The 23,729-nt window shown below is 39.2% G+C and overlaps 1 protein-coding gene across 3 annotated transcripts in view; it reads left to right on the top strand.

Annotated features, from left to right (window-relative positions):
- USP32 (ubiquitin specific peptidase 32) overlaps positions 1-23,729 on the top strand; it is a 137,299-nt gene that overhangs the window by 105,568 nt on the left and 8,002 nt on the right. For 2 of the 3 annotated variants that reach the window (XM_044994065.1, XM_044994064.1), the window contains exons 17-31: positions 1,063-1,217; positions 3,368-3,449; positions 5,975-6,049; positions 6,973-7,111; positions 8,953-9,058; positions 9,985-10,158; positions 11,896-12,070; positions 12,845-12,996; positions 13,776-13,887; positions 14,681-14,892; positions 16,462-16,646; positions 18,313-18,399; positions 19,943-20,063; positions 20,994-21,104; positions 23,197-23,388. In XM_044994065.1, the coding sequence (XP_044850000.1) occupies positions 1,063-1,217; positions 3,368-3,449; positions 5,975-6,049; positions 6,973-7,111; positions 8,953-9,058; positions 9,985-10,158; positions 11,896-12,070; positions 12,845-12,996; positions 13,776-13,887; positions 14,681-14,892; positions 16,462-16,646; positions 18,313-18,399; positions 19,943-20,063; positions 20,994-21,104; positions 23,197-23,388 (2,078 nt within the window). The remainder of the gene's footprint in view (positions 1-1,062; positions 1,218-3,367; positions 3,450-5,974; positions 6,050-6,972; positions 7,112-8,952; positions 9,059-9,984; positions 10,159-11,895; positions 12,071-12,844; positions 12,997-13,775; positions 13,888-14,680; positions 14,893-16,461; positions 16,647-18,312; positions 18,400-19,942; positions 20,064-20,993; positions 21,105-23,196; positions 23,389-23,729) is intronic. The other variant, XM_044994066.1, reaches the window with a different exon arrangement.

Here is a 23,729-nt window from a genome sequence, read left to right as displayed (position 1 = left end):
ACAGATGCTTTGCTGATTTATAAAATGATTGTGGTTTAGTTTTGCTGCTCAGTGCCATAGCATGTAGTGTCATTCCATATCATAATGCTGTTTGTTGGGTTCTTCTAATCTTTTTTGACAACTGAACTGTAACTATACTGCTCCTTCAGTTCACTTAAAGTAATACAGCTGTTAGGTCAGGGTGTGCACTGAAGGAAAAACGTTTTAATTTTAAACTGAAAAAGCCCCAGAAAAATAAAAAATGTCACATTGGACTCATTTTTTCAAACCCGATATTTGCAAGTACATTATCCGAAGATGAGCTAGATATATTGAATACTGCAAATAATATTTTTGGCTTGACAGACATATCTGAGTGAATGTTGAGAAACTGTGTTGAATTTCTAGGCATCTTTCCAAAATGTGTTATGCAGCCCTTGACTATTAGAGAGTAATCCAGTTCTGAAGCTTCTAGGTAGATTAAATCTTCACAGATCGACATTCGTCTCCATAGAAGAAGCGCTGCTTCCCAGAAGAGAACAGTAAAACTGATTTTTTTTCCCCACATTTTTCCTTTACATATAATAAGCTTTCTAAGAATAGGTTTCATGAAGGAATTTTTTTTAAAGTTTAATTAAAAAACAAAACATCTACCTCTTGCCTTTCATATCTTGTCTTCTAAGGAAACAGATCAGATCAGTTTTGCTACTTCACAGTATGGTTGTAATTGTTGTAGTATAGTTTGTAAAAGTAATGAAGTCTTGCCAATGACAGCCTCTCCAGAATGCTCTGCTATTAGCAAGCAGGGAGGGAGAGATTGCTGCTTATGGTAATTTTGGATTAAAGTTATACTGTGTGTTTTTTGTGTGGGAAGTTTCCCAAGGGTTAATATTTATTAAGATTGCAGTATGGCCGATATTAACACCATAACATGAGTAGCTCTGTGGACTCCTTTTTCACCAAATGCATTTATTTGAATGTGTATATTGTAGAATAACCTTATTAAACTCATCTGCCTATTACTGTATGTACAGATATGTGTGTTATGAACATCTTGGCCTTTTTCTTGTGATTGTGACACAGGGAATGTACCTTCTCCCAGTGCTCCCTTAAAACGAGTGTTGGCTTATACAGGCTGCTTTAGTCGGATGCAAACTATTAAAGAGATACATGAATATCTGTCCCAGAGGCTACGTATAAAAGAGGAGGATATGCGGCTGTGGTTATACAATAGTGAGGTAACTTAACCTTTAAGGATTTTAAATGTTGTGTATATCTTCACTCTTCAGAAAACTGCTAAACACACAAATTCAGAGATGCATGTGCTGTAGCTACTATTTACACACTTTGGTCTGAAAAAATTTGGGCCAGAATGTTTGTGATACTAAAGACTTTGACCCACCACCTGCATGTTAGTTTTCATATGTGCTCCCAGCTGTGAAATTGGAATTTTTCGATTTGCTTGGTGAAGAATGTGGCAAATTTTTCTTTGTAAGACTGACATTAATTTACATATATCCTGGTTTTCTTTCTGATGTAATTACAACTCAGCCCTCTTCTATTGAATTTTGAGAGCTAGTTTGTAGCATCATAGCACCTGCTATGAAGATAAATTAAAAACTTTGTTTCCTTCAGATGCAGCCTGTTATGTGCATATTGTCTGTTTGCATATGCCAGCAGCCATCCAGGAACCATTCTTTCTTCATGTGTTTGCATTTTAAATTATTTTAATATACAAATCATAATATACACGGGTGTTGATAGTAAAGTGAAATTAGTGCGTTGCAGAACGTTACTGTTAGAATGTCAGTGAAGAATTAAAATAGTTGATGCAATGAGGAACATAGTTTGCCCTGATCTACAATGTCTGCAAATTTATTGTAATGATCCTGTCAGTGAACTCAATTCTTCACAGCTGTGTCCAAATATAGTGAAATTTTATAATGCAGAAAAGTCCACACTGGCCATTTGCACTAGAACTGTCTCCCCAAATGGACCTACCATTACACACACTACAATTGCTTTCATAGTAGATGATGTTAGATACGGATATCCTCTTGTACCTATATGCTTATGAGGAATAGAAGAAACCATGACAGTCACCATAAGAAATGTTGTCCCAGGAAATTAACAACTATGCCTAATGGTGTATACAGCATTTCTGCACTGATTTATTATTCTGATTGGAGAGAACTACCTTCATTAGCTTTTGTGTAGTATTTGTCCATTAACTTAAAACTGTGGAATAGGCAGAAGAATAGAATTGAGTCTTTGGCTAAAAGTGGCTGTTTGTCATTTGGTATCTCAAGTGAGTGTCCGAAAAAGGAATTATTTTGGGGCTTATTGCCTGTTGCCACATTTCACATAGGAATCAAGCCAACCCAAAATTTGGAGGCTACTGTTGAAAAAGATGACTGTGTTTTTACTGAATAACATCTCTGTTTATGTGGCTTTTCTACAGATTTCACTGGAAAAAATAAAAGCAGACCGAAACCAAATGAGCTTCATGCTGGTTCTGTTTTGTAAATCACAGATAACTAGGGAAGATAAAAATGGAGGGGGAGTCAGAATTTAATAGACATTTAATAAACAGCATAATATAATGGCTCATATTCAAAAGAAAAAAGATTTTCCTGAATAAGAGACTGTATAAGTCAATGGTGCCATAGTGTATCCTTAGAATTTACCTATTTACTTGCACACCTATTTACTTACTGGGGGAAAGCCGACAGGTGCAGAGGAGCACGTGGTTCAGACATCCCTTAGGGGAGGATTTATAAATGGAGATGCCCTATTTCCTAATAAGGAGGAGAAGATGGAAGATGATAAAACTTCTGAGACCACATGTTGAAGTCAAATCAGCTCTAGGAAGCCAGCGAATTAGTGAATAGTTAATCTAGGAAGATTTTGAAAAGTGCCAAAAGGATTTAGGAGCACTAGTCCCATTCATGGTCAATGATGTTCTCTTAAATCCCTTAGGCATTTGTGAAAAATTCACCTTTGGTTGCAACTTGGAATTTGAAATAATTTACCTTTAGCTAGATGTCTTCTTTTCCTGCTTTGCTTTTTCATAGACAATGTTGTTCTTGCCCATGTCCCTTAAAACCTACTCTTGATTATGAATTAGCTAGGGTTTCATCCAGTATGCTACTATCCTCATTATAAGGAAAAAACATACATAGCTTTAAGTTTTATCTAAAAAGCCAGTGGATACTTTTGGAGATGCAAGTAAGCTCTGTTTAATTAATGTGCACAAGTAGGGAGCTTGTAACCAATTTATATCCTGAAAAAACTAGTACTCTGAGTCCTGTTACTTTAAGATTAAAATTTAAATTAGCCTCCGAATTTTTTTAAAAACTAGAAATAAACAGTAATTTTTTCTTTGCAGAACTATCTTACTCTTCTGGATGATGAGGATCATATGTTAGAATACCTGAAAATCCAAGATCAGCAGCACTTAGTAATAGAAGGTATAAAAATGGATAATGGAGATTTATTAGTTTCTGCATGAAGTTCAACAGATATATTTTAGACAAATATATAATTTTTCTATGTCAAACATATGCAGTGCTTTGGGAGCAAAATGTATTCATCCCTTATATAATAATTGGCTTACAAGGAAAATCTCAAGAACAGTCCGCAATGCTTACAGTGCTAATTAAGAGCAAAGCACCCTCCAACACCACCACCTGAAAAAAACACAGAAAAGCTTTTATTTACAAAAGTTTGCAAGAATGCACTCTGTGACACTTCAACATATTTAGAAAGCAGCAGATTGTGAAATAGCACTGCATGTTTCAGTCCCTAATGGGTTAGCTTTTAAACTTTTTGGTGCAGGCATTGTGTCGTCTTCTGTCTTTCAAAAGCGCCTGGCACATTTTGGGTGTCAGGCTGTCTGTAGTGGCTCACGAACGTGTGTGCCAGCCTCAGGGCTGACTGTTACAGACCAAGGCACAAACCCTAAATTTTAGATTTCACCAACCAAGTATCAGGTGTGAGCTCCACAAGCACTATAACAACCTTAATATGGAGTCACAGACCATCTCCTTGGGCACTCTGGTCTAACTTGCCACCCAGATGCTTGCCATTGTGATAGATAGTCCCTTACACCAAAAATCACAACAATATTCCAGTTACATCCAGTCTCAACGGACCAGTCACTTACCCCTGGTAAATTGTACCTTCGATCTCTCACCAAAGATTGTAACCAATCCTGTAGTAAACTAACTAAAGATTTATGAACTAGAATAAAGAAATGAGTTCCTTACAAGATTAAAGTAGATAAACATACACACACAAATGAGTTACAGTCTTAGGTTTCAAAAGGTAATAGAAGCTACTGTAATGTGCAAGCTCTGAATGCCCTTTAGGACTAACACAAGCTAAGCAGCTTGGGAAATCCCTTGCTTATGCTTAAAAATACTGCCTTCTCCAAGTTCCAACCAGCGTGTGGTGACCACTGCCTTTTGACAGGGATTTTCATTCCCTCCCCCCAGATTTCAAGCTGTGATGCAATGAGTGTTTGTGCATGTCCCCGCTTCATGGGTGTGGGGAGAACAATCAACAAAGTCTTTTGTCCATTGAGGTTCCACAGTGGTTTGTCTGGTGTCCATAGGCCTCCTTTTGTGGGGCAGGAGATGACACCTCTTGTTGTTAATTAGTATTTCACACTTGGTAATGCTTCTGTCCTGACTGTGGGAGTTTCCAGTTTCTTAGCAAACACTTTTATAGTTACAGAGCAAACACTTAAATATTACCTTTATACCATGGGATACAAATACTATAAGTGAGATTAATGCATCCAGTGACTCTCAAGCATTTCATAAAGTCCAAACACTAAACACATCTCTAAATCTAATTCCTGTTTTAACAATACTAACACAAAGGTGAGCCAGACTGGTTTCCAGCTATGTGTTTTCAATCTTTAGTGAGGCCTAGGGGCATTGGCATGAGCTGGCACCTGGTCTGCCAGCATCACACTAACCACTACTGGAAACAACAGTTAAAAATGAGTGGGCCTTTGTCAATGGCAGAAAGGCATATAGATTTGTGACCTTTCAGCTAATTTAATGCCAGACTTTTGAGCTTCCCCCTTAAATTTGGGAACAAATTAAGTACAGACTTACTCCAGCCTGCCATTGGCCTCAAGCCTTGCATTAGTACTGATTATAATGTCATAAACATCTTTTTAAAAATAAACTTTTGAACAGAAATGATGATAGGTATGTTGCACTCACAAAACCACGTCTGGTGTTACACTCTTTGGATCTGTCTACGGTGCAGATAAAAACTCCAGGCTGGCCCGGCTCATGGGGCTCAGGCAATGGGACTGTTTCATTCTAGTGTAAATTTCCGAGTTTGGGGACCCTCCCACCTCGCAGGGTCCTACAGCTTGGCCTCCAGCCCAAGCCCGAAAGTCTACACTGCAATTAAACAGCCCCTGAGCCCAAGTCAGCTGGCACAGGCCAGCTGCAGGTGTCTAATTGCAGTGCAGACACACCCCCTGTGCACATGTTTAACTTACTTTGGGGTAAGAATGTGGAGTTTTGTGGCTTAAAATTTGATGAATACTTGATGACTAAGTGGCCAAATTAAATCTTGTTCTCAACTTGAGGCATGGTTTTATGACATCATTTCCCCCTCATGCTGATATCTAAATACATTTGAATCTATTGTCCTTTTGTAATTAAAAGTTATCTTTCTGTTAAAGAGAAAGATATTGCATCTGGACCTATAATCAGTCAGTCTAGTTATCTGCTGCCATGTACAATATTAAGTTAATAAATCCTGAAAATTGGCTTTTACAATAGGAAAGAAATCTCAAGATTACCAATGGTGTCTTTATGTATGGTTAATAAAGTAAAAACAAAATGAAATAATAAACCAGTTTCTGCATTTTAATAAACAGTTGGAAATGAATGAAATCACTTTAACTACATGATCAGCTCTCTGGAGTAGGTAAAAATAAAAATTGTTTTACTGTGTTTCTTTCTAGTTCGAAACAAAGACATGAGCTGGCCAGAGGAGATGTCATTTATAGCAAACAGTAGTAAAATAGACAGACATAAAGGTAAGTGTTCAAGTGCGGTAACGCAATTATGATAGGGGAAAAAAACTATAATATATTCTGTTTTGTGGAACCATTTTGTTTTTAACATAATGATTGCAAATAGTGGTACAGACATGTTACCAACTGTTCTACTTGTTTTGTTCTGTGTTGTAGATTTAGCTCCTAAAAGTGTTGGGGTGTTGAATTCAGAGGTAATCAAGTCCTGCAACATTCAGCAAACTCTGAATACAGCTAATCTTGAAATTGGATTAACGGTTTTTGGAAAATCAGTTGCTTCCTTTTCACCTCGTTTATAATACACCTCTACCCCGATATAATGCTGTCCTCGGGAGCCAAAAAATCTTATCCCATTATAGGTGAAACCGCGTTATATCGAACTTGCTTTGATCCACCAGAGTGCGCAGCCCCCACCCCGAGCGCTGCTTTACCGCGTTATATCCGAATTCGTGTTATATCAGGTCATGTTATATCGGGGTAGAGGTGAATAAGACTTGCATATTTCTGTGTTTTACATTTTTTTTAAGTTGAAGGAAGACTTCAGTATTATTGAACAAGAATAACACAACCAAAAATTGCAATGATATGGTAATGCTACTGCAGAATAGAAAAATCATTTATTTACTGATGCAGAAACAACATGGATTACACCAATTACCAGTATCTTTTCCATGGTCTATAATAGGGCCAATTTTAGCAAGTTGCCAGACACCCTCAATTTCTGTTGACTTCAGTGAAAATTTAGGGCACTCAGTATCTCAGAAGTCTGTTGTCTTTACATTATTTGATATCTTGTAACGGGGGCAGGGTGAAGGAGGTTGTAATCTTCTAGTGAAATCTCACTGTAGATTAATTTTTCTTCTATTGTATTTCTTATATGTATTTAAAATATGTCATGTTAAATAACTGTACCTCTTTTCTCTCAGTTCCTACTGAAAAGGGTGCCACTGGATTAAGTAATCTGGGTAATACGTGTTTCATGAATTCTAGTATCCAGTGTGTCAGTAACACACAACCTCTAACCCAGTATTTCATCTCAGGAAAACATCTTTATGAACTCAACAGGTAACGCTTATGTGAGACCTTTGGCATTTAAATGTTTTAACCTTTTAAAATTCTTTTTGCCTTCAAAAGCAGGCAGCATGACTGTCCCTTCAGTCACAATATTATAAGCACTCAACTTCCCAACAGGCCAGGGGTGCCATTTAGGGAGGGCAGGGGGTGGGGGGACCTGCCCCTCCTTGAGTTTTGTACAATATTGGGGTGACGTTCCCAGCGGGAGGGAAAATGCTCCCCCCCCTTTGCCCTGCTCCGCTTCTGTCTGCAGCCGCTAGTGCTGCCCCTGCCGTGGATCCCCCGCTGGCAGCGCTGCAGAGGACCGGGAGCCTGCCTCCTGATCTGTCGCACGGAGCCGGGTGGGGGCTGACGTCAGTGTGTCCCCCTCCCCCTGCCATTATGTACGTGGGCAGGCAGAGCGCACTCCTTGCCCCAGCCCCTACCCTGCAGAGCTGGCCCCACTGTGCCAACTAGGGACTGAGTGCATGGCTGGCCCCGCAACAGCAAACCCCCCCGCAGCAGCACACCCTTACACAGCCTCTGCCTGTACTCTGAGCTACCCCCTGCCGGCACACCGCCCCTAGCTACCCCCTGCCTGCACACCGCCCCTAGCTGCTCCTCTCCCCGCACCCTGAGCCACACCCCTCCCGGCACAGCTCCTAGCTACTCCCTGCCCGCACACCGCCCCTAGCTACTCCTCTCCCCGCACCCTGAGCCACACCCCTCCTGGCACAGCTCCTAGCTACTCCCTGCCTGCACACAGCTCCTAGCTACTCCTCTCCCCGCACCCTGAGCCACACCCCTCCCGGCACAGCTCCTAGCTACTCCCTGCCCGCACACCGCCCCTAGCTACTCCTCTCCCCGCACCCTGAGCCACACCCCTCCTGGCACAGCTCCTAGCTACTCCCTGCCTGCACACCGCCCCTAGCTACTCCTCTCCCCGCACCCTGAGCCACACCCCTCCCGGCACAGCCCCTAGCTACTCCCTGCCTGCACACTGCCCCTAGCTACTCCTCTCCCCGCACCCTGAGCTGCACCCTGAGCCACACCCCTCCCAACACAGGCACTAGCTACTCCCTGCCTGCACACTGCCCCTAGCTACTCCTCTCCCCACACCCTGAGCCACACCCCTCCAGGCACAGCTCCTAGCTACTCCCTGCCTGCACACCGCCCCTAGCTACTCCTCTCCCCGCACCCTGAGCTGCACCCCTCCCGGCACAGCCCCTAGCTACTCCCTGCCTGCACACTGCCCCTAGCTACTCCTCTCCTCGCACCCTGAGCTGCACCCTGAGCCACACCCCTCCCAACACAGGCACTAGCTACTCCCTGCCTGCACACCGCCCCTAGCTACTCCTCTCCCCACACCCTGAGCTGCACCCTGAGCCACACCCCTCCCAACACAGCCCCTAGCTACTCCCTGCCTGCACACTGCCCCTAGCTACTCCTCTCCCCGCACCCTGAGCCACACCCCTCCTGGCACAGCCCCTAGCTACCCCCTGCCTGCACCCTGAGCAGTTTTCAAATTTTTGAGCTGAGCCCCCTCCTCCCCTTCCTCCCCCTTATAATTTTTGGTTGCGCCCCTTTCTCCCATTATCTGGGGGGGAAAAACCCTAGAGTTTTCAGGTGCCTACATAGCCCCTGGACTCACAATTAAAGTTGCGCCCCTGCCTCCCAAATCTGAAATGGTACCCCAGTAACAGGCACTAGATTAGACATACCTAAAAAAGGGAGACGTCTGTTGCAGAATGAGATAAACCAATAGTAGCTAGCCTGAAACACTCTCCCCCATTACACTTTGTAAGCGCTCATTTTATTTAAAAAAATCAATGAATATACTTTATGAATTCTAGGACAAATCCAATAGGAATGAAAGGACATATGGCCAAGTGCTATGGGGATTTGGTTCAGGAACTATGGAGTGGGACTCAAAAGAACATAGCTCCATTAAAGCTACGGGTAAGGTTTTAATGCGCCTTATTTATAGGTAGCAAAGTGATGTGGAATTACAAAAAATTTACTGTCCAAAACAATTACAACTGTATTTTCCTTTTCTGCTTTTTGATGTTGTCTGTTTATAATATTCTTTAAAAGTTTCCTTAATGATACTTCAGCATGTTTAATGGTCATATTTGCTCTGAACTTAACCATTAAGACATTTCTTTACCACTTAATTCTGACTGTAGTAAATATGGCCTTCAAAATTTTAGTACATTCAATAAATATACTGCCACCAGTGTTTCTGTATTGATAGTTTGAGAGAAGATTCATATTCACCCCTCTAAATTTTTCTTAGGTGTGCAGCTTATAAGTGTCTGTGGTGTAGGTGGTGATACCAGTAGTGAAGTTTACTTGCAGTCTTTGGAGAAGTAGAATCGTATAAATGTAGGACTGGAAGGGAGTTTGAATATGTATTGTACCGTTTGGCACCCACCTAAAGGAATTTTAATGTAGAAATCTCTTATGAAATTAAATTACAATTTAGGATGTCACACAAGCACGTACAGATATGTCACGAATATGACACATGACGATGGTCATTGTAATACCTTTTTGTGGGGTATGTCATATAATCCAGTGCAGAAGCTGTAGATTCAGAACAGTCACTAATGTTAATGGGAGTTCTGGTTTATGTGCACATCAGGCTGACAATATGGCCCTTTATTTCCCTTGATAAGAGATTAAAGACCATTCACAACTCACAACTGGCCTCGCTCCTGCCCTGGAAACTTATGTGGTCATCTTTAACACTTAAAAATGTAGTGTGTTACACTGGTAACCATCATACATCTTCACTAGGTTAATTTGTTGTTATAAGTAAAGGTTTCTGTGATTTATTATCAAATAACGTCTTGGTTTTTACTTTTTTTTTGTTTTTAATATAGTGGACGATAGCAAAATATGCTCCAAGATTTAATGGTTTCCAGCAGCAGGACTCACAGGAGCTTCTGGCTTTTCTTCTGGATGGTCTTCATGAGGATCTGAACAGAGTTCATGATAAGCCATATGTAGAACTGAAAGATAGTGACGGTCGACCCGATTGGGAGGTAGCAGCAGAGGTGTGTCTGAACTGGAAGTTATTGACAGTAGACCAGTAGAATCTGCACGGACACACAATTTTCTGACAGCACTCTAGAACCAGTGAAAGAGATTTTTTTTAAAAGCAATATTTAATCCAACTGAAATACAATATAGGATTCCTCACAGTACTTTTAGCAAGTGATGATGATTTTATCTGTTAATTTCAACAAGATCCATGAAAATGTATGACCTCACTGAAGCGTGTTGCATATGAATGTTTGTCTGTAGACTCAGTAGAATAGCAGGACAGTTGGACAATTTCTGAAATATTTTGCCACCATGGCATAAAGAGTTTTACCTGCTCACCTCTGAGAGGAGTTAAAAGAAAATTTGTCTTGGATGCTTGATTCTGCTATAAAAGGTTTAAAATAAATATTACATTGCAACGTAACATTATCTAACCTTCCAAAAGTATATTTTTGTAAACAGGAATTCATTCCTAACCATGACCTTTGCTTTGGTCATATTTATTGGCTTTCACTTTCTGGAGTCTGCAATATGCCCTCAAATTTCAGATTTCATACAAGCTGAAATAGATATGAAGCTAAGCACTCTATGAAAGCCAGATTATATTTGCGGATTTTATGGTACTTCTGGTAGCTATATGTGGTTTCTTAGTAGTTTGGTAAATGCACCTTTTTTTTGTGATTGGCTTTCTATCTTGTTAGTAAGGTTGAAGGCTATATTTTCCATTATAATGCTATTATTGTGTTTTCTTTTGTTACATACTGAATCTGTATAGTGTTTACCTCTGAACTGAACATAAGATCATATTTGAATCATTAGAAACTGTAAATGCTGTGAATAAATATTTTTGTAGGATAGATCCTTAAATTCTAGCTATTGATTTCTCAGTCACATGGATGCTGAGTAAAAGTTAATGAGACTCTCCCCTTTTTTTCTTAACTTACCAAACTTTCTTGATGTTATGTGGATACATGATGTGTTATGTATAGCTACAGAAACATAGATAAGGTTAAAAAGGATGTTTGGGACTGGATTCAAGCAGGCTTTCTGTTAATATACTATTATATTTCAGTAAGCTATTTCAGTAAGCATAACATCTCTTAAATTGCAGTAATAGAAAAGTGACTTTGTACAAATGTCACCTTTCTGTTCAGCCAGTCTTCTCCCATTGTGTCTGAACCTTCTCTCTTTGTCTTACACAGATAGATTTGTGGAAGAACAAGCTGTATTCTATTCTGCCTCATACTTTAAAAAAAATTGATCACTAAATTGAAATTACAGTATATTTATTATCAGTGACATGTTAATAGTGGCAGAATAAACACAGCTTGAATTTTTCATATGTTGTATTTGAAGACAGCTAGAAAAATCACTGTTACTGGTAGGCTGAGTAAATTGGACCTAAAAATTATGAGGAGAACATAAATGTGGAACCTCACAATGTCATCTTAAGGAAGTCACTTTTTCAGAAGCAATGTATAGCAAAACTTGAAAAGATACCCAGTGATTGTGCCCAGAGCTACTTAAAGAAGCTGTAACCCAGGTTAATTGTCCTAAATCACAAACGTTTTTCTAATGTTGAAACTAAATTGTTTCCTGCTTGTTTACAGCACTGGTCAAATAACTTCTAGTACAGCATATATTAGCACCATATGTTTATAAATATCTTGGAATCTTGTAACACACTTCCCACTCCCAAGTCCAAGCAATTGTGCTACATTTCTAACTTTTTTTGCACTTTGTTTCAGGCCTGGGAAAATCATCTGAGAAGAAACAGATCAATCGTAGTGGATTTGTTTCATGGGCAGCTAAGGTCCCAAGTAAAATGCAAAACATGTGGGCACATAAGCGTTCGATTTGACCCTTTTAATTTTTTATCCTTGCCTCTTCCAATGGATAGCTACATGCACTTAGAAATTACAGGTGAGTAGTTGAATTTAAATCATTCTAGTCTTGCCTGTCTTAAAACATACTCACTTTCCAGCAGTGATGCAGAACAGGTTTTCAGGGCACAGTGGTAAGAGTCCTATCTACACTGGCACTTAGCACTAATGCAGCTGCACCCTTCTTGGAATTGAGGTAATATATTCTAGCATAAATGTGCCCTTTCCCACTATTAAAAGCTACCTCATTTCAGTGGGCTTAATTTACACTAGAACAAAAAAATGATTTAGCTATCAAATATTTACGTAGCAGTGAGCATAGTTCAGGTGCTGCCATCTGTTTTGTCTCAAATAAAAGATTTGATGACTAAAGTGTATAAGATTCAGAATTTGAGGCCTTCTAGACGGCTTTCAGGTCAGTAGCAATTTGATTATACAGATAGTCTTTGAGAGAGTCTGTCAGTGCAGAACTGTATCAGGATCTTCAAACCTTTTACTGAAGAAAAATCATTTTTCATGCTTGGATCTTGAGACATGAAAATAAAGATATAGTGTTTGTTTGTTTTTTTGTTTTTATAAAAAACCCTCTTAACTGCTACTCCCACTCTTAAGCAGGTAGTGAAGGTTCTCTTGTCTAGTATTAAGACATTCTTTTGTCTTTGAAACACTAGAAAAGTGCCTGGTAGTCGATGAAAAGATCAAGTCTTAAAATGGAAGCAACAATAGCTTTTTACTGAATGAGAAATGTGACCTGTATTATTCTCACAAAAACACTGCCATTTTGCTGACTAAAGTGTGTTTCTTTCTCTTAAAGTAATTAAATTAGATGGTACTACCCCTGTTCGATATGGGCTCAGACTGAACATGGATGAGAAGTATACAGGTTTAAAAAAGCAGCTAAGTGAACTTTGTGGGCTAAAACCAGAACAGATTCTTCTTGCAGAAGTACATAGCTCTAATATAAAGGTAACATGCTTTCATTGATACCAGCTTCCTTTCAATACTTAGAGTAATTACTGAAGCCTGTACATCAACATACTAAAATTCCTTCATATCTCTTCAACATAAGATCTTGTCTACATGAACACTGCACCAGTTTAACTAAAGATGTGATTTTTAAATCCATTTAGTTTAAATGGTGTGAGTCCATGTGAATGCTTTTATTTTGGTTTAAACCAGGGTTAAATTAGAATTGGTCTAAGATGAACCCAAATAAACCACTCTTAAACCAGACCAAACCCAAGTTATTTACACCAGTTAAACTAAAGTTATTTTAAAATCACATTTTTAGGTAAAATGATACAACTTTCGCATTTTGACTGGGCTTAACTCAAAGACAAGCAGTGACATAATGTGTTTAAACACTACCAAATATTTTAGGGCTGAAGCCTGATGAGAAATAACCTATGAATTCTAAATAAACTGTATATACTTTAAAGCCAAGTCTGCCATCACAAAATATTTTTCAAAACTATATTATGTTTACGGAGAGCAGGGACGCTGGCTGGTCAATGGACTGTCAATAGTCCACAAAGCTCTTGCTGGTGGTCTGTGGAGACCTGGCAATTCCCAGGATGCTGGTTCTCCTTTTCTGCAGCAAAGGATGGAAGAGGCAGACTAAATGAAAAGCTGAAGCAGACAATTTTATTAACATTTTCAACAAATAAACATATGCAGGATCACAGTGGAAAATACTAAATTGTATTATATTATACTATTATTCCTTGTGTTCTTTTTCTCTACAGAACTTTCCTCAAGACAACCAGAAAGTTCGGTTATCAGTGAGTGGGTTTTTATGTGCGTTTGAGATACCGGTCCCAGGATCCCCTACGTCAGCTTCTAGTCCTGTGCAAACAGGTAAAACACAATTATTCATTTTCCTGTTTGTTTAAATTGACCCAAGAGTATTGATCAGATATAGATGGAGAGGTACAGGAAAAATCCAACTTTCTAATGGGGAAAGAGACAAGGCTAAAGAAAAAGCAAGGTTTGGAGGAGGGGAAGAATATTTCATACACTCAATTGGATAGAACAGGAAATGTTTAAAAAAACAAAACAAAAAAACCCCACTGTTACCAGTTCTGGTTGCTGTTGCTAATTGTGTATTTATAATTAGATTTGGCATCAATACTGGGACAACAATATCTGTACCGTGTGTTTTATCCGAGAACTTTAGTGCACTCTTTATAAACATTGATTAAACTTCACAACATATCATAATCTTAAATTTACCCATTTTAAAAAGAGCATAACAGAGGCACAGAGAAATGATTTGCTGAAGGTCACCTAGTGAATCTTTGACAGAGCTGGGAACAGAATCTGATTCATTCTCCTGTTTTGAGCAGTACACCCTGCTAACAGTGGGATGTATATTGAGACTGGGACTGGCTACATCTGCTTCTCAAAGACTTAATTGTTTCTGAAGTGGTATTAAGGGATAGATGTGAATGTTTGTCCGTGGTCCGTGTATACTATGGTGTGTAGATTCCTGGCATTAAGTAAATGACATGGGTCGCTGCTATACAAGATAGCATTTAACAAGCAAGTTTCAGCAGATTGATTTGTAGCCAAAGCAGCTGAATCATAGTTCATAAATATTAATAGTGCAAGTATCATAATTCAGTAACCATGTGTTTGTACTTAAATTCAGATCTCTCCACTGGGCCATCAGCTAATGGAATGCTCAACATAATGATGAATGGGGATTTCCCCAGACCAACACTAATTCCCAATGGAATGCCAAATACTATAGTGCCATGTGGAACAGAGAATAACTTTGCCAATGGGATGATGAATGGTCATATGTCCTTGCTTTCTGATAGTCCGTTTATAGGCTACATCATTGCAGTCCACAGAAAAATGGTTAGTATATTCTGCACTAGTTACAAATGTGTGGTGTAGGCTACTTGTAAAAGGCAGTGATTTTTTTTGGGTGGAGCTGTGATGAATGAAAGTATATTTGCAGCCCTAGGAAGGGAACACAACTGCTCATTTATTTGCACAGTCACCTGTTATGTAGACATACATGTGAAGTTGTAGGAGCACGTGTTATGCTTTCCTTTGAAAGTTTAGCCACAATGTCTAATGTAGGTGTTTTACTTTCCTCAGTGACTCTTAGCATATTTCCTTAGTGCTAAGACGCATTTTTGACCGTTCATTGTAGTCCAATCTGTCTTGCTTTCAGGCATTCACTCTGATCAGAATAAATCTGATTTGAGAAGCTTCTTGAAAGTCTTTTCTTTCCCTTTACCTGGAGCTGCATCACCTCCTTTAAAGAACAAGTATAGAGTTAAGGCATATGGTACATTTGCAGGTCATTCTATTAGTGTCAACTGCTCTTTGTAAATGCATCTGTAGCCAAGTTAAACTATAAATGTCATGGCTCGTTCACTGAGTGCTTCAGATAACTCTGCACTCTATATACTTTCTCAGCCTTCAGGCATTAGCAGCAGTTGACATTTACAGCCAGTGGTTTGTGGGCTAGAAGGCTGCATAACTTCTGTTTTCATAGTATATTTGTGTGGGGCTTTTTTTAACCATTGTCCAACACTACCACCATAGCCCTCATTTAAGTGTTGGTCGGAGATCTTCTAGGGAATGGGTGTAATGTTCTTTAGCAGATCCAAACTAGTTATGTAGCCCATAAGGCAAAGCAAATTGCCTGCAGAAACTCCATCAAAAGTTAATGTTTAGAGCTTTCTGTTCCTAGGCATTCTATTAGTGGTGGGGGTCAGCTGGCTAATACTAGTTTGTTTTATCCAGGGATCTCAATATATTTTACAAACACAAATGTATTACGCCTCAACATCTGTTACATAGGATGTATTGTTCCCATTCTTATAGATGGGGAGAATAAGGCACAAAGGTTAAGTGACTTGTCCAAGATCACACAAAGTCCACAGAGCCCAAATCTGACTTCCTGTTGTGATTTCTAGTCACAATACTGTCTTTCTTTCAAGGGATAAACACTGGGCAGGGTTTGTGCTATGGGACTGATGACTTATATGTAGAGGTGCCTGTTTACCTTTTTAAATGTTACCAGTTGGTGGGGAAGGGAAATACAAAAGTAATATTAAATAGAAAATAAAAGTTTAATTTAATATAGGTTTATGATGGAAATGCTGATACAGCCTAGGAATTGCAATCTATATGACGCTTGCTATAGTAAATAAAAAGTCAATGACAGAACTTCCAGACCGTAACTCGACTTTAAAAAAAACAAAACAGTTTTTAATGCTGACTTACTAGCATGATTCAGAGATGCTCAGTGATTTTATTGTAGAATTATTAATCTCTTTCAAGATCAAACAGAGCACAGGAAAATACTGAAGTGAATGACAAGTGGAAAGAGTCAGCTTTCTAATGGTCATAATATCAGTTAATGCGCACACAAAAATACATTACGTTCATTCCTTTAATTTGTAAATACAGATGCGGACAGAACTATATTTCCTTTCATCTCAGAAGAATCGTCCCAGTCTCTTTGGAATGCCATTAATTGTTCCATGTACTGTTCATACTCGGAAAAAAGACTTGTATGATGCAGTGTGGATTCAGGTTTCCCGGCTTGCCAGCCCTCTCCCTCCCCAGGAAGCTAGTAACCATGCACAAGACTGGTGAGTTGGATGTGCTAACCTGTGACTTGGGATTACTCTTTACTATGGTACAGACTTCCTTATAAGGATTCAAAAGTATTAGTGCTTAGCCTTGCTTTGTCAATTTAATTGCTGACATGAGACATTCCATAAGATGAAGATACGGTCATAATGCCCAATTAAACTCTAAATGTCAACTATTGTAGAAACTGTTGCATATATTTTTAGCTCAAATGCATTGTTGCCTGTGGATTCCATCTGGTGGGTTATTTTTGTAGCCATGTCATCTTTATGGACTACAAATTAAATAATGATGATATGTGTCCTTTAATATAGTTATCTATCTTATGCTTTTAGGTTTCAATTTAAGTTATTCTTACATACTGCATATTTTTGAATCATGATTGACAATTCATTATGATGTCTGGTGCAGGAAAATAATTCACCTTTTTTTGCTTTGAGCACAGTTGATGTATTTTAAGAATTAGATACTGATACTGTTCTTTCACTGTGTGGCAGTGATTTTAGATGGTCTGGAATGTAATTAATTGCATAAGTAGCTTGTGCGGTGGATTAATTTATAGCTGAGTTAATTTAAACAAGTGAGTCTGTTTCTATGTTAGCTAGGGGAGTAAATGGATACTCTGTCAATGGCAATCCTATTCCCGGTGAAGTTAGTGGGAATTTAGCTTTTGACTTGAATGGGATGAACGTTTGGCTTTGTGGCAAATTATTAAATGTATACAAAGAGGAATGAGACTTGAAAGAGAAAAGAGACAAATATACAGGACTAACAGACATAAGCCTGGTTTAAATGGAATTAAATATGTCCATGCAGGGTTTTGTGTGGATTTAATTAAATAGGTTCGTTCGTTCTCTCTCTCACACACTCACACCCCTACCTACCTACCTTTAGTTGTATCTGTGCAACTGTGTGTGTAGATCTGGCCGCTAGCAAATTTTCTGCTATGTCCCTTTGTTCACATCAGGGTGCTTTCTTGCTGCATTATGACTGCTAAACAAGTCTCTTACATTAAAACATTTAATTCACTATGTTAAAGATATTTCAGATGAGAGGAGTGACCATTTTCCAATTTAATGTATTCCTGTGAACCTCTGATAATCTGGACTATTACTTAATTGGCTCAATGTATCCGCTAGCATATGTGGAGAGAATTCTACTGCTATAGAGTCTTATGTGTGATCTGTTACCTCAGCAGGATCTTTAAAAGTAATTATGAATTTCCATCTCTGGAGTTTATTACTGTCCTTGTCAGGAAATGGTCCAATAGCTTTATTTTACCTTGTGATAAAATGAGGCTTGTAGTATGATTGTATGATTGATTGATTTTGTATTGTAATTGTGCCTGCTACTCTTTGGACTCCTCCCTCAAAAATATGTTGCAGCTTAATGTGACTGTCCTGCTGAGCAGACTTACAAAGCAAACATTACAGTGTGTGTGTATTTGGAATTTAGATGACACAGGGAGGCATCTTGTTTTGTTAAGCAGCTCTCAATGGGTTGGAATTGGCTCCCTTAAGCGATGTTCTCATGCACCATCATGCTTGCTTACTGTATTAAACATTCTTCCAAGCAAAAAATCAAACGTAGGGTGAATAGTGTGTGGTGTATGGTAAGGAATTCAATCAATACTGATGTTTCTTGTTGTATTCTGTTCTGTTTCAGTGACGACAGCATGGGTTACCAGTATCCATTTACCCTTAGGGTGGTTCAGAAGGATGGAAATTCTTGTGCTTGGTGTCCATGGTACAGGTGAATTGCTCTTTCTAGGATTGAGCCAGGGGATAACTTAATCAGAAATCTAATTTATGATAATAGATTTTTGATAGATTTCAGGACTTCAAGAGATAATATCAAACAATGAGAATTTGGAATTTAATTTAACCAAAACCCCCAAGTGGCAGGCTTTCACTGCAGAATTGCTTTTATGACTTACAGAGCCGAAAACTATTCTGACACACAAGCTTCAACATAGGAGACCAGCACCAAGTTTTCAAATATATTTTAACCCATTACATTCCTCAGGACAAGTCAATACCCAACCCCAAAAAAGAACAAGTCTATGACCACCCAAAAGCCCTTACTACTTGTCGCCAGGTTGCTCTCTCTCTGCCGCTCTGCATGGAGGAAATGTCTTTCTATTTCAAGCCTGCCCTTCCCAATATAAATCATTGCCTCCTCGCCTGAGTAGGAATTGACAGTGACAGTAGGTGGCTCATCTTGGGGAAAAGCATGTATGAGCTGCTGTAGAGAAGAGCTTTAGCCTATTTCTCAGTAGCCAGAAACCTTTCCTCTTAGTCTAGAACACCCTCGAAAGTCCCCCAAAGCCATCAGAAATTGACTTGTCCCTATGATGTGAAACACTTGAAAATTACCAAGTGTTCTTTAAGGGTTGACACTCAACTATATCTTTTAGGGCCTATTCATACTACCAGTATAACTATTCACCTAAAGCTGGACTATATCGCTGTATAACCATCTTACACCCTGAAATGTTGTTGTCCTCACAAGCAATTAAATCAAATATATTAGATCAGGTACATCTCTTACTGTAGGAGACAACCAAGCTAGTGTGTGGTTATATCTGTAATGCAGATGGGCCCTTAGTGAACCTGAAACTAACCATGTTGACCCTATACTGGGCAGTCCTTGGCTTACCTTGAGATCCTACCTGTTGATGACTAGTCTTCACAAGGGCCTGTAGACGTCATACCCAGGAAAAAATGACTGAAGAGAAACAAAAAATAAGCCTACTTACGTTACAAACTGTCATAGAAGAGGAAAATCTTGCCTTAACTTATAATCCACCCTGCATCACACACACGTAAAAGTCTACACATAATTTGGAAAGGGGAAGAGAGCCACACATGACAGACGCTAGTCATGTTGCATAATGCACTGTTGGAAAGCATTCAGGTTTGTCTTGATTACAAAAAAAAGTGTGCGCATTAGCTATCCCGCTGTAACATCCTAGTGGAGACAAGGCACTGTGATTTTTAACTGCCGGGTAGCTAGACAAGGTCAACTATGGGTGGGGATATAGTGTTGAGTTTGCCTAGCTACCTGGTGCCCTGTCTCCACTAGGATGTTACAGAATGATCACTAATGTGCCTGGGTAATCCTACTGTAAAAGCACACTTTTCTGGCACTGAAGACAGTCTCAAACACCACAGTGATGGCCATGGTCTAAGAACAGGAAAAAGAAGGAGAACAAAGTATCCTTCTGATTAACAGGAATCTAAGTTATTGGATAATTCATCTGTCACCATTGAGGCTAAGGCTTTTTTTATTTTAGATTTTGCCGTGGGTGTAAAATCGAGTGTGCAGAAGACAGGGCTTATATTGGAAATGCTTACATCGCCGTAGACTGGGATCCTACAGCCCTTCATCTCCGCTACCAGACATCACAGGAACGGGTAAAATCATTTACAAAATAAACCCAGCAGCACATCATTAGGTTGCAATATTTACTTGTATTTTATTAGCTCTGAAATGTATCCCATTTTAACATCACTTTCGTGGTTGTGTGCTCATCATTAGTCCATCTCAGCAGGAGCGAGATTAGAAACATATTTTCAGTATTTAGGCACTTGCATTATTGCTTTTGTGTTTCATCCTCTACTGAAATAATGAATACAAAATCAATAAGGGGAAGAGCTAACTCGAAGGTTGTCTGTAAAGGGCAATTTGTGTGACGTTGGTATATCCATAGGCCTTTTACTTAGTGATGAAGCTTTTGACAACCACAAAAGGTGCACATTCCCAATGCATCCCGATACAATGACATTTGATTTAGTCTCCCTAAATGCACTAAATATAGGACAACACCCACAAAAAAGAGAGGCTCCAATCTTGAAAGCACTTGGGCACAAGCTAAACTTAATGCACGTGAGTAGCCTCATTAGTTTATTGGGACTACTTACATGACTAAAGATAGCACTTGTAAGTGATTTTGGGATTGTGATTTGTAAATTGTATAACTTGTGCCCTCATGGGTAACTTCTTAATCAAAAAACTCCCAAAACCCAAGATGTCATGCTCAGTTTGTACATTAAAAGAATGCATTACCTGTCTGTGCATAGTTTAAATAAACATTTTACAAATAGAACTTGGCTGACAATTTTTGAAATTTTAATCCTAAATAAATCAAAAATATAACTTTTTGGTTGTAATCTTTTGAAAACAGACCCTTCTTTGAGTGATCACTATACATTCCTACTCTTGGGATGCACCCATGGTGCAGCTTTGAGTGGAACATGTCACAGCAGTGCCCGTAGGAATTGTCTCCCACCCCTACTATGCTAAGAAACAAGGGGTGGCAATAATTTTTTTTAAAAAAACCGTAGCTTTACAGGTGGATGACCAGGTCAAAAATAAGGAAGGCAGAAATCTGGTACTTAGAGGCTCCAAGCTGTGTAAAGAAGTTACGATTGGCAGAATCTACACCAAAAACCAAGGTCAGGCCAAAACTTTTTGCAGATTATTTCCAGAATGTGAGGTTTAGGACGAGTGAGACTAAATTGGGAGGAGATTTTAACTGCATAACAATACTCCTGTATTGATGAACAAAGATGGTAACTTAGGGAAAGATGGAAGTTCAACTATGCTAACTCAAGACTTAAAGGGTATCTGCCAGACATATGGAGAGTTAAACTCTGCTGGCAAAGACTGACTTCCTTACCCTTGATCCCGACACACATGCGTAGACTGGTTGTTTTACTGTCAGCCACTATTACAAGGAGCAGTTGATGCCTCTGTAGGCATCATGTAATGGTCCAACGGATGTCAGTCTGAGTCTCCAATAACGTGGAGTTCAACAGGAGACCATGCCCACTTTAAAGGATGCAGTATGAGTGAACATTGCATAGGAAACAATAATATAGTACTTTAAATTGAATGGTAGAGATAAATTGTCTCTAGAGAGAATCTCTGGGAAGTAATCCAAGTGGTGGTTAGAAGGTAGCTAATAAGCTTAACTTCAAGTATGAGTAAATTCTAGAGGATGGACTAGAAGAATTGCATCTAAATAATGGACCCTTGGAGCTATTTGCACATCTCATTACTTTGAGAGGGAAAATGAATAGCCTATTAACAGAAAAGATGGGAAAAGCCATTAAGTACATACTACAATAAAATAACTGTATTTCCTAAGGTTGTCCTGTTTTTTTGATGGCTACCATCAAATTGCCATGGACCTCAATGTGCCTCAATTTGCCTATATGTAGACTGAACGTGTAATACTTGTTATATCTCATGTGAGTGTCTGAGGCTTAATTAACATTTGTAAAGGATTTTTTCAGATCCTCAGATGAAAGGCGCTATATGCGCCTTATATTTATTTCCTTCCCTCACAACAGAAATGGAGGAATCAGACAAAAATAGGAAGGTCTTTAAAAAATTCTATAGTAACATTTCTCTACCTAATAATCCTAAAGAGGAGACATAGAACTAGCTAAAATAAATAACTTGTCTAAATTTCACAATGGTTACCAAAGCGTGGGCTTTTTTTTTTAAAGTCACTGATTGAAGAAATTCTATGTAAAATAAAGCATTTGAAAACAGTAAAGCCCCAGGCCCTGCTTATTTTGTATTTATAAAAAAAACTTTTGCCTTTTTTGCCACTTCCTCCATCTGACACCTTTAATGATCTGAAGTGGAGAAACTTGCTATACTCTTGCAGTCATACCTAAGCCCCTGAAAGATTTATGTTCCTGAGCTTCACATTAAGATGACAGACGTGTGACTTTATCACATAAAATTGTTTTTGAAGTTCCTTGCAAACAAGTTAAATTAGTTACTCCCCAATAAGTTTGCAAGGTACTTCTAAGAACCCTGTACATGAATCTGAAGTAGTTGGTATGTTATTGAGGTACAGTAAAACCTCAAAGTTACGAACATCTTGGGAATGGAGGCTGTTCGTAACTCTGAAATGTTCGTAACTTAACACATTATGGTGGTAGTTTCAAAAATTTACAACTGAATGTTAACTTCATACAGGTTTGAAACTTTACTATGCAGAAGAAAAATGCTGCTTTCCCTTTATTTTTTTTTAGTAGTTTGTTTAACACAGTACTGTTCTGTATTTGCTTTTTTTACATCTCTGGGCTAGTCTACACTTACCAGCCGGGTCGACCCGGTGAGTTCGACTTCTCGGAGTTCGAACTATCGCGTCTAATCTGGACGCGATAGTTCGAACTCCGGAAGCGCCGCGGTCGACTTCGGTACTCCACCACTGCAAATGGCGGTGGCGGAGTCGACCTTGGAGCCGCGGACTTCGATTCCGCGGCGTCTGGACGGGTGAGTAGTTCGAACTAGGGTACTTTGAATTCAGCTACGCTATTCACGTAGCTGAATTTGCGTACCCTAGTTTGACCCCGCTTCTTAGTGTGGACCAGCCCTCTGTTGCTACCTGATTATGTAGTTCGGGTTCAAAATGAGGTGTGTGGTTGACTGGGCAGTTCATAACTCTGGTGTTCATAACTCTGAGGGTTTACTGTATTAGGAACGTTGCCAAGATACAAAGTTCATCTTATCTGGTAACCTCTTTAGATTGTAGAAGAGCACGAAAGTGTTGAACAAAGCCGACGGGCTCAGGCGGAGCCCATCAATCTGGATAGCTGTCTAAGGGCTTTTACCAGTGAGGAGGAGCTGGGAGAAGATGAGATGTATTACTGTTCCAAGTGCAAGACTCATTGCCTGGCCACTAAAAAACTGGACCTTTGGAGGCTTCCCCCTATTTTGGTACAACTTTCAGTCATTTTCTTTTTCTTTGGGCAACAGTAAAAATGTACACTCATCACAAGAGTTCGGATTGCTGGGTACATCTTCCTACTTTCACAGAATAAGGAAGGTTTAGATCTACTTGTGTTCCCTTTTGTCTCAACTGAATCATGGCTATCATAGGTGACCTAACGTGAACTTGCTGCCTTCTGGCTGGGAAAGCATTATCTAAAGTTGTATCTGTTCTTATCAGTTTTATGTAATGTAAATGGAAGATGCTGTAACTCTGCTTAAATGCGTTGTTCTGCTGCAGCAAAGGATGGAAATGTTCATTGCATTTATTGCAGTGCCATTCGTTCTGT

Source organism: Mauremys mutica, chromosome 19 (assembly GCF_020497125.1).
Source record: "Mauremys mutica isolate MM-2020 ecotype Southern chromosome 19, ASM2049712v1, whole genome shotgun sequence".
Classification (NCBI taxonomy): Eukaryota; Metazoa; Chordata; order Testudines; family Geoemydidae; genus Mauremys; species Mauremys mutica.
Note: the sequence above shows the minus strand (reverse complement) of the source record. Positions and strands in the feature narration are given on the sequence as shown.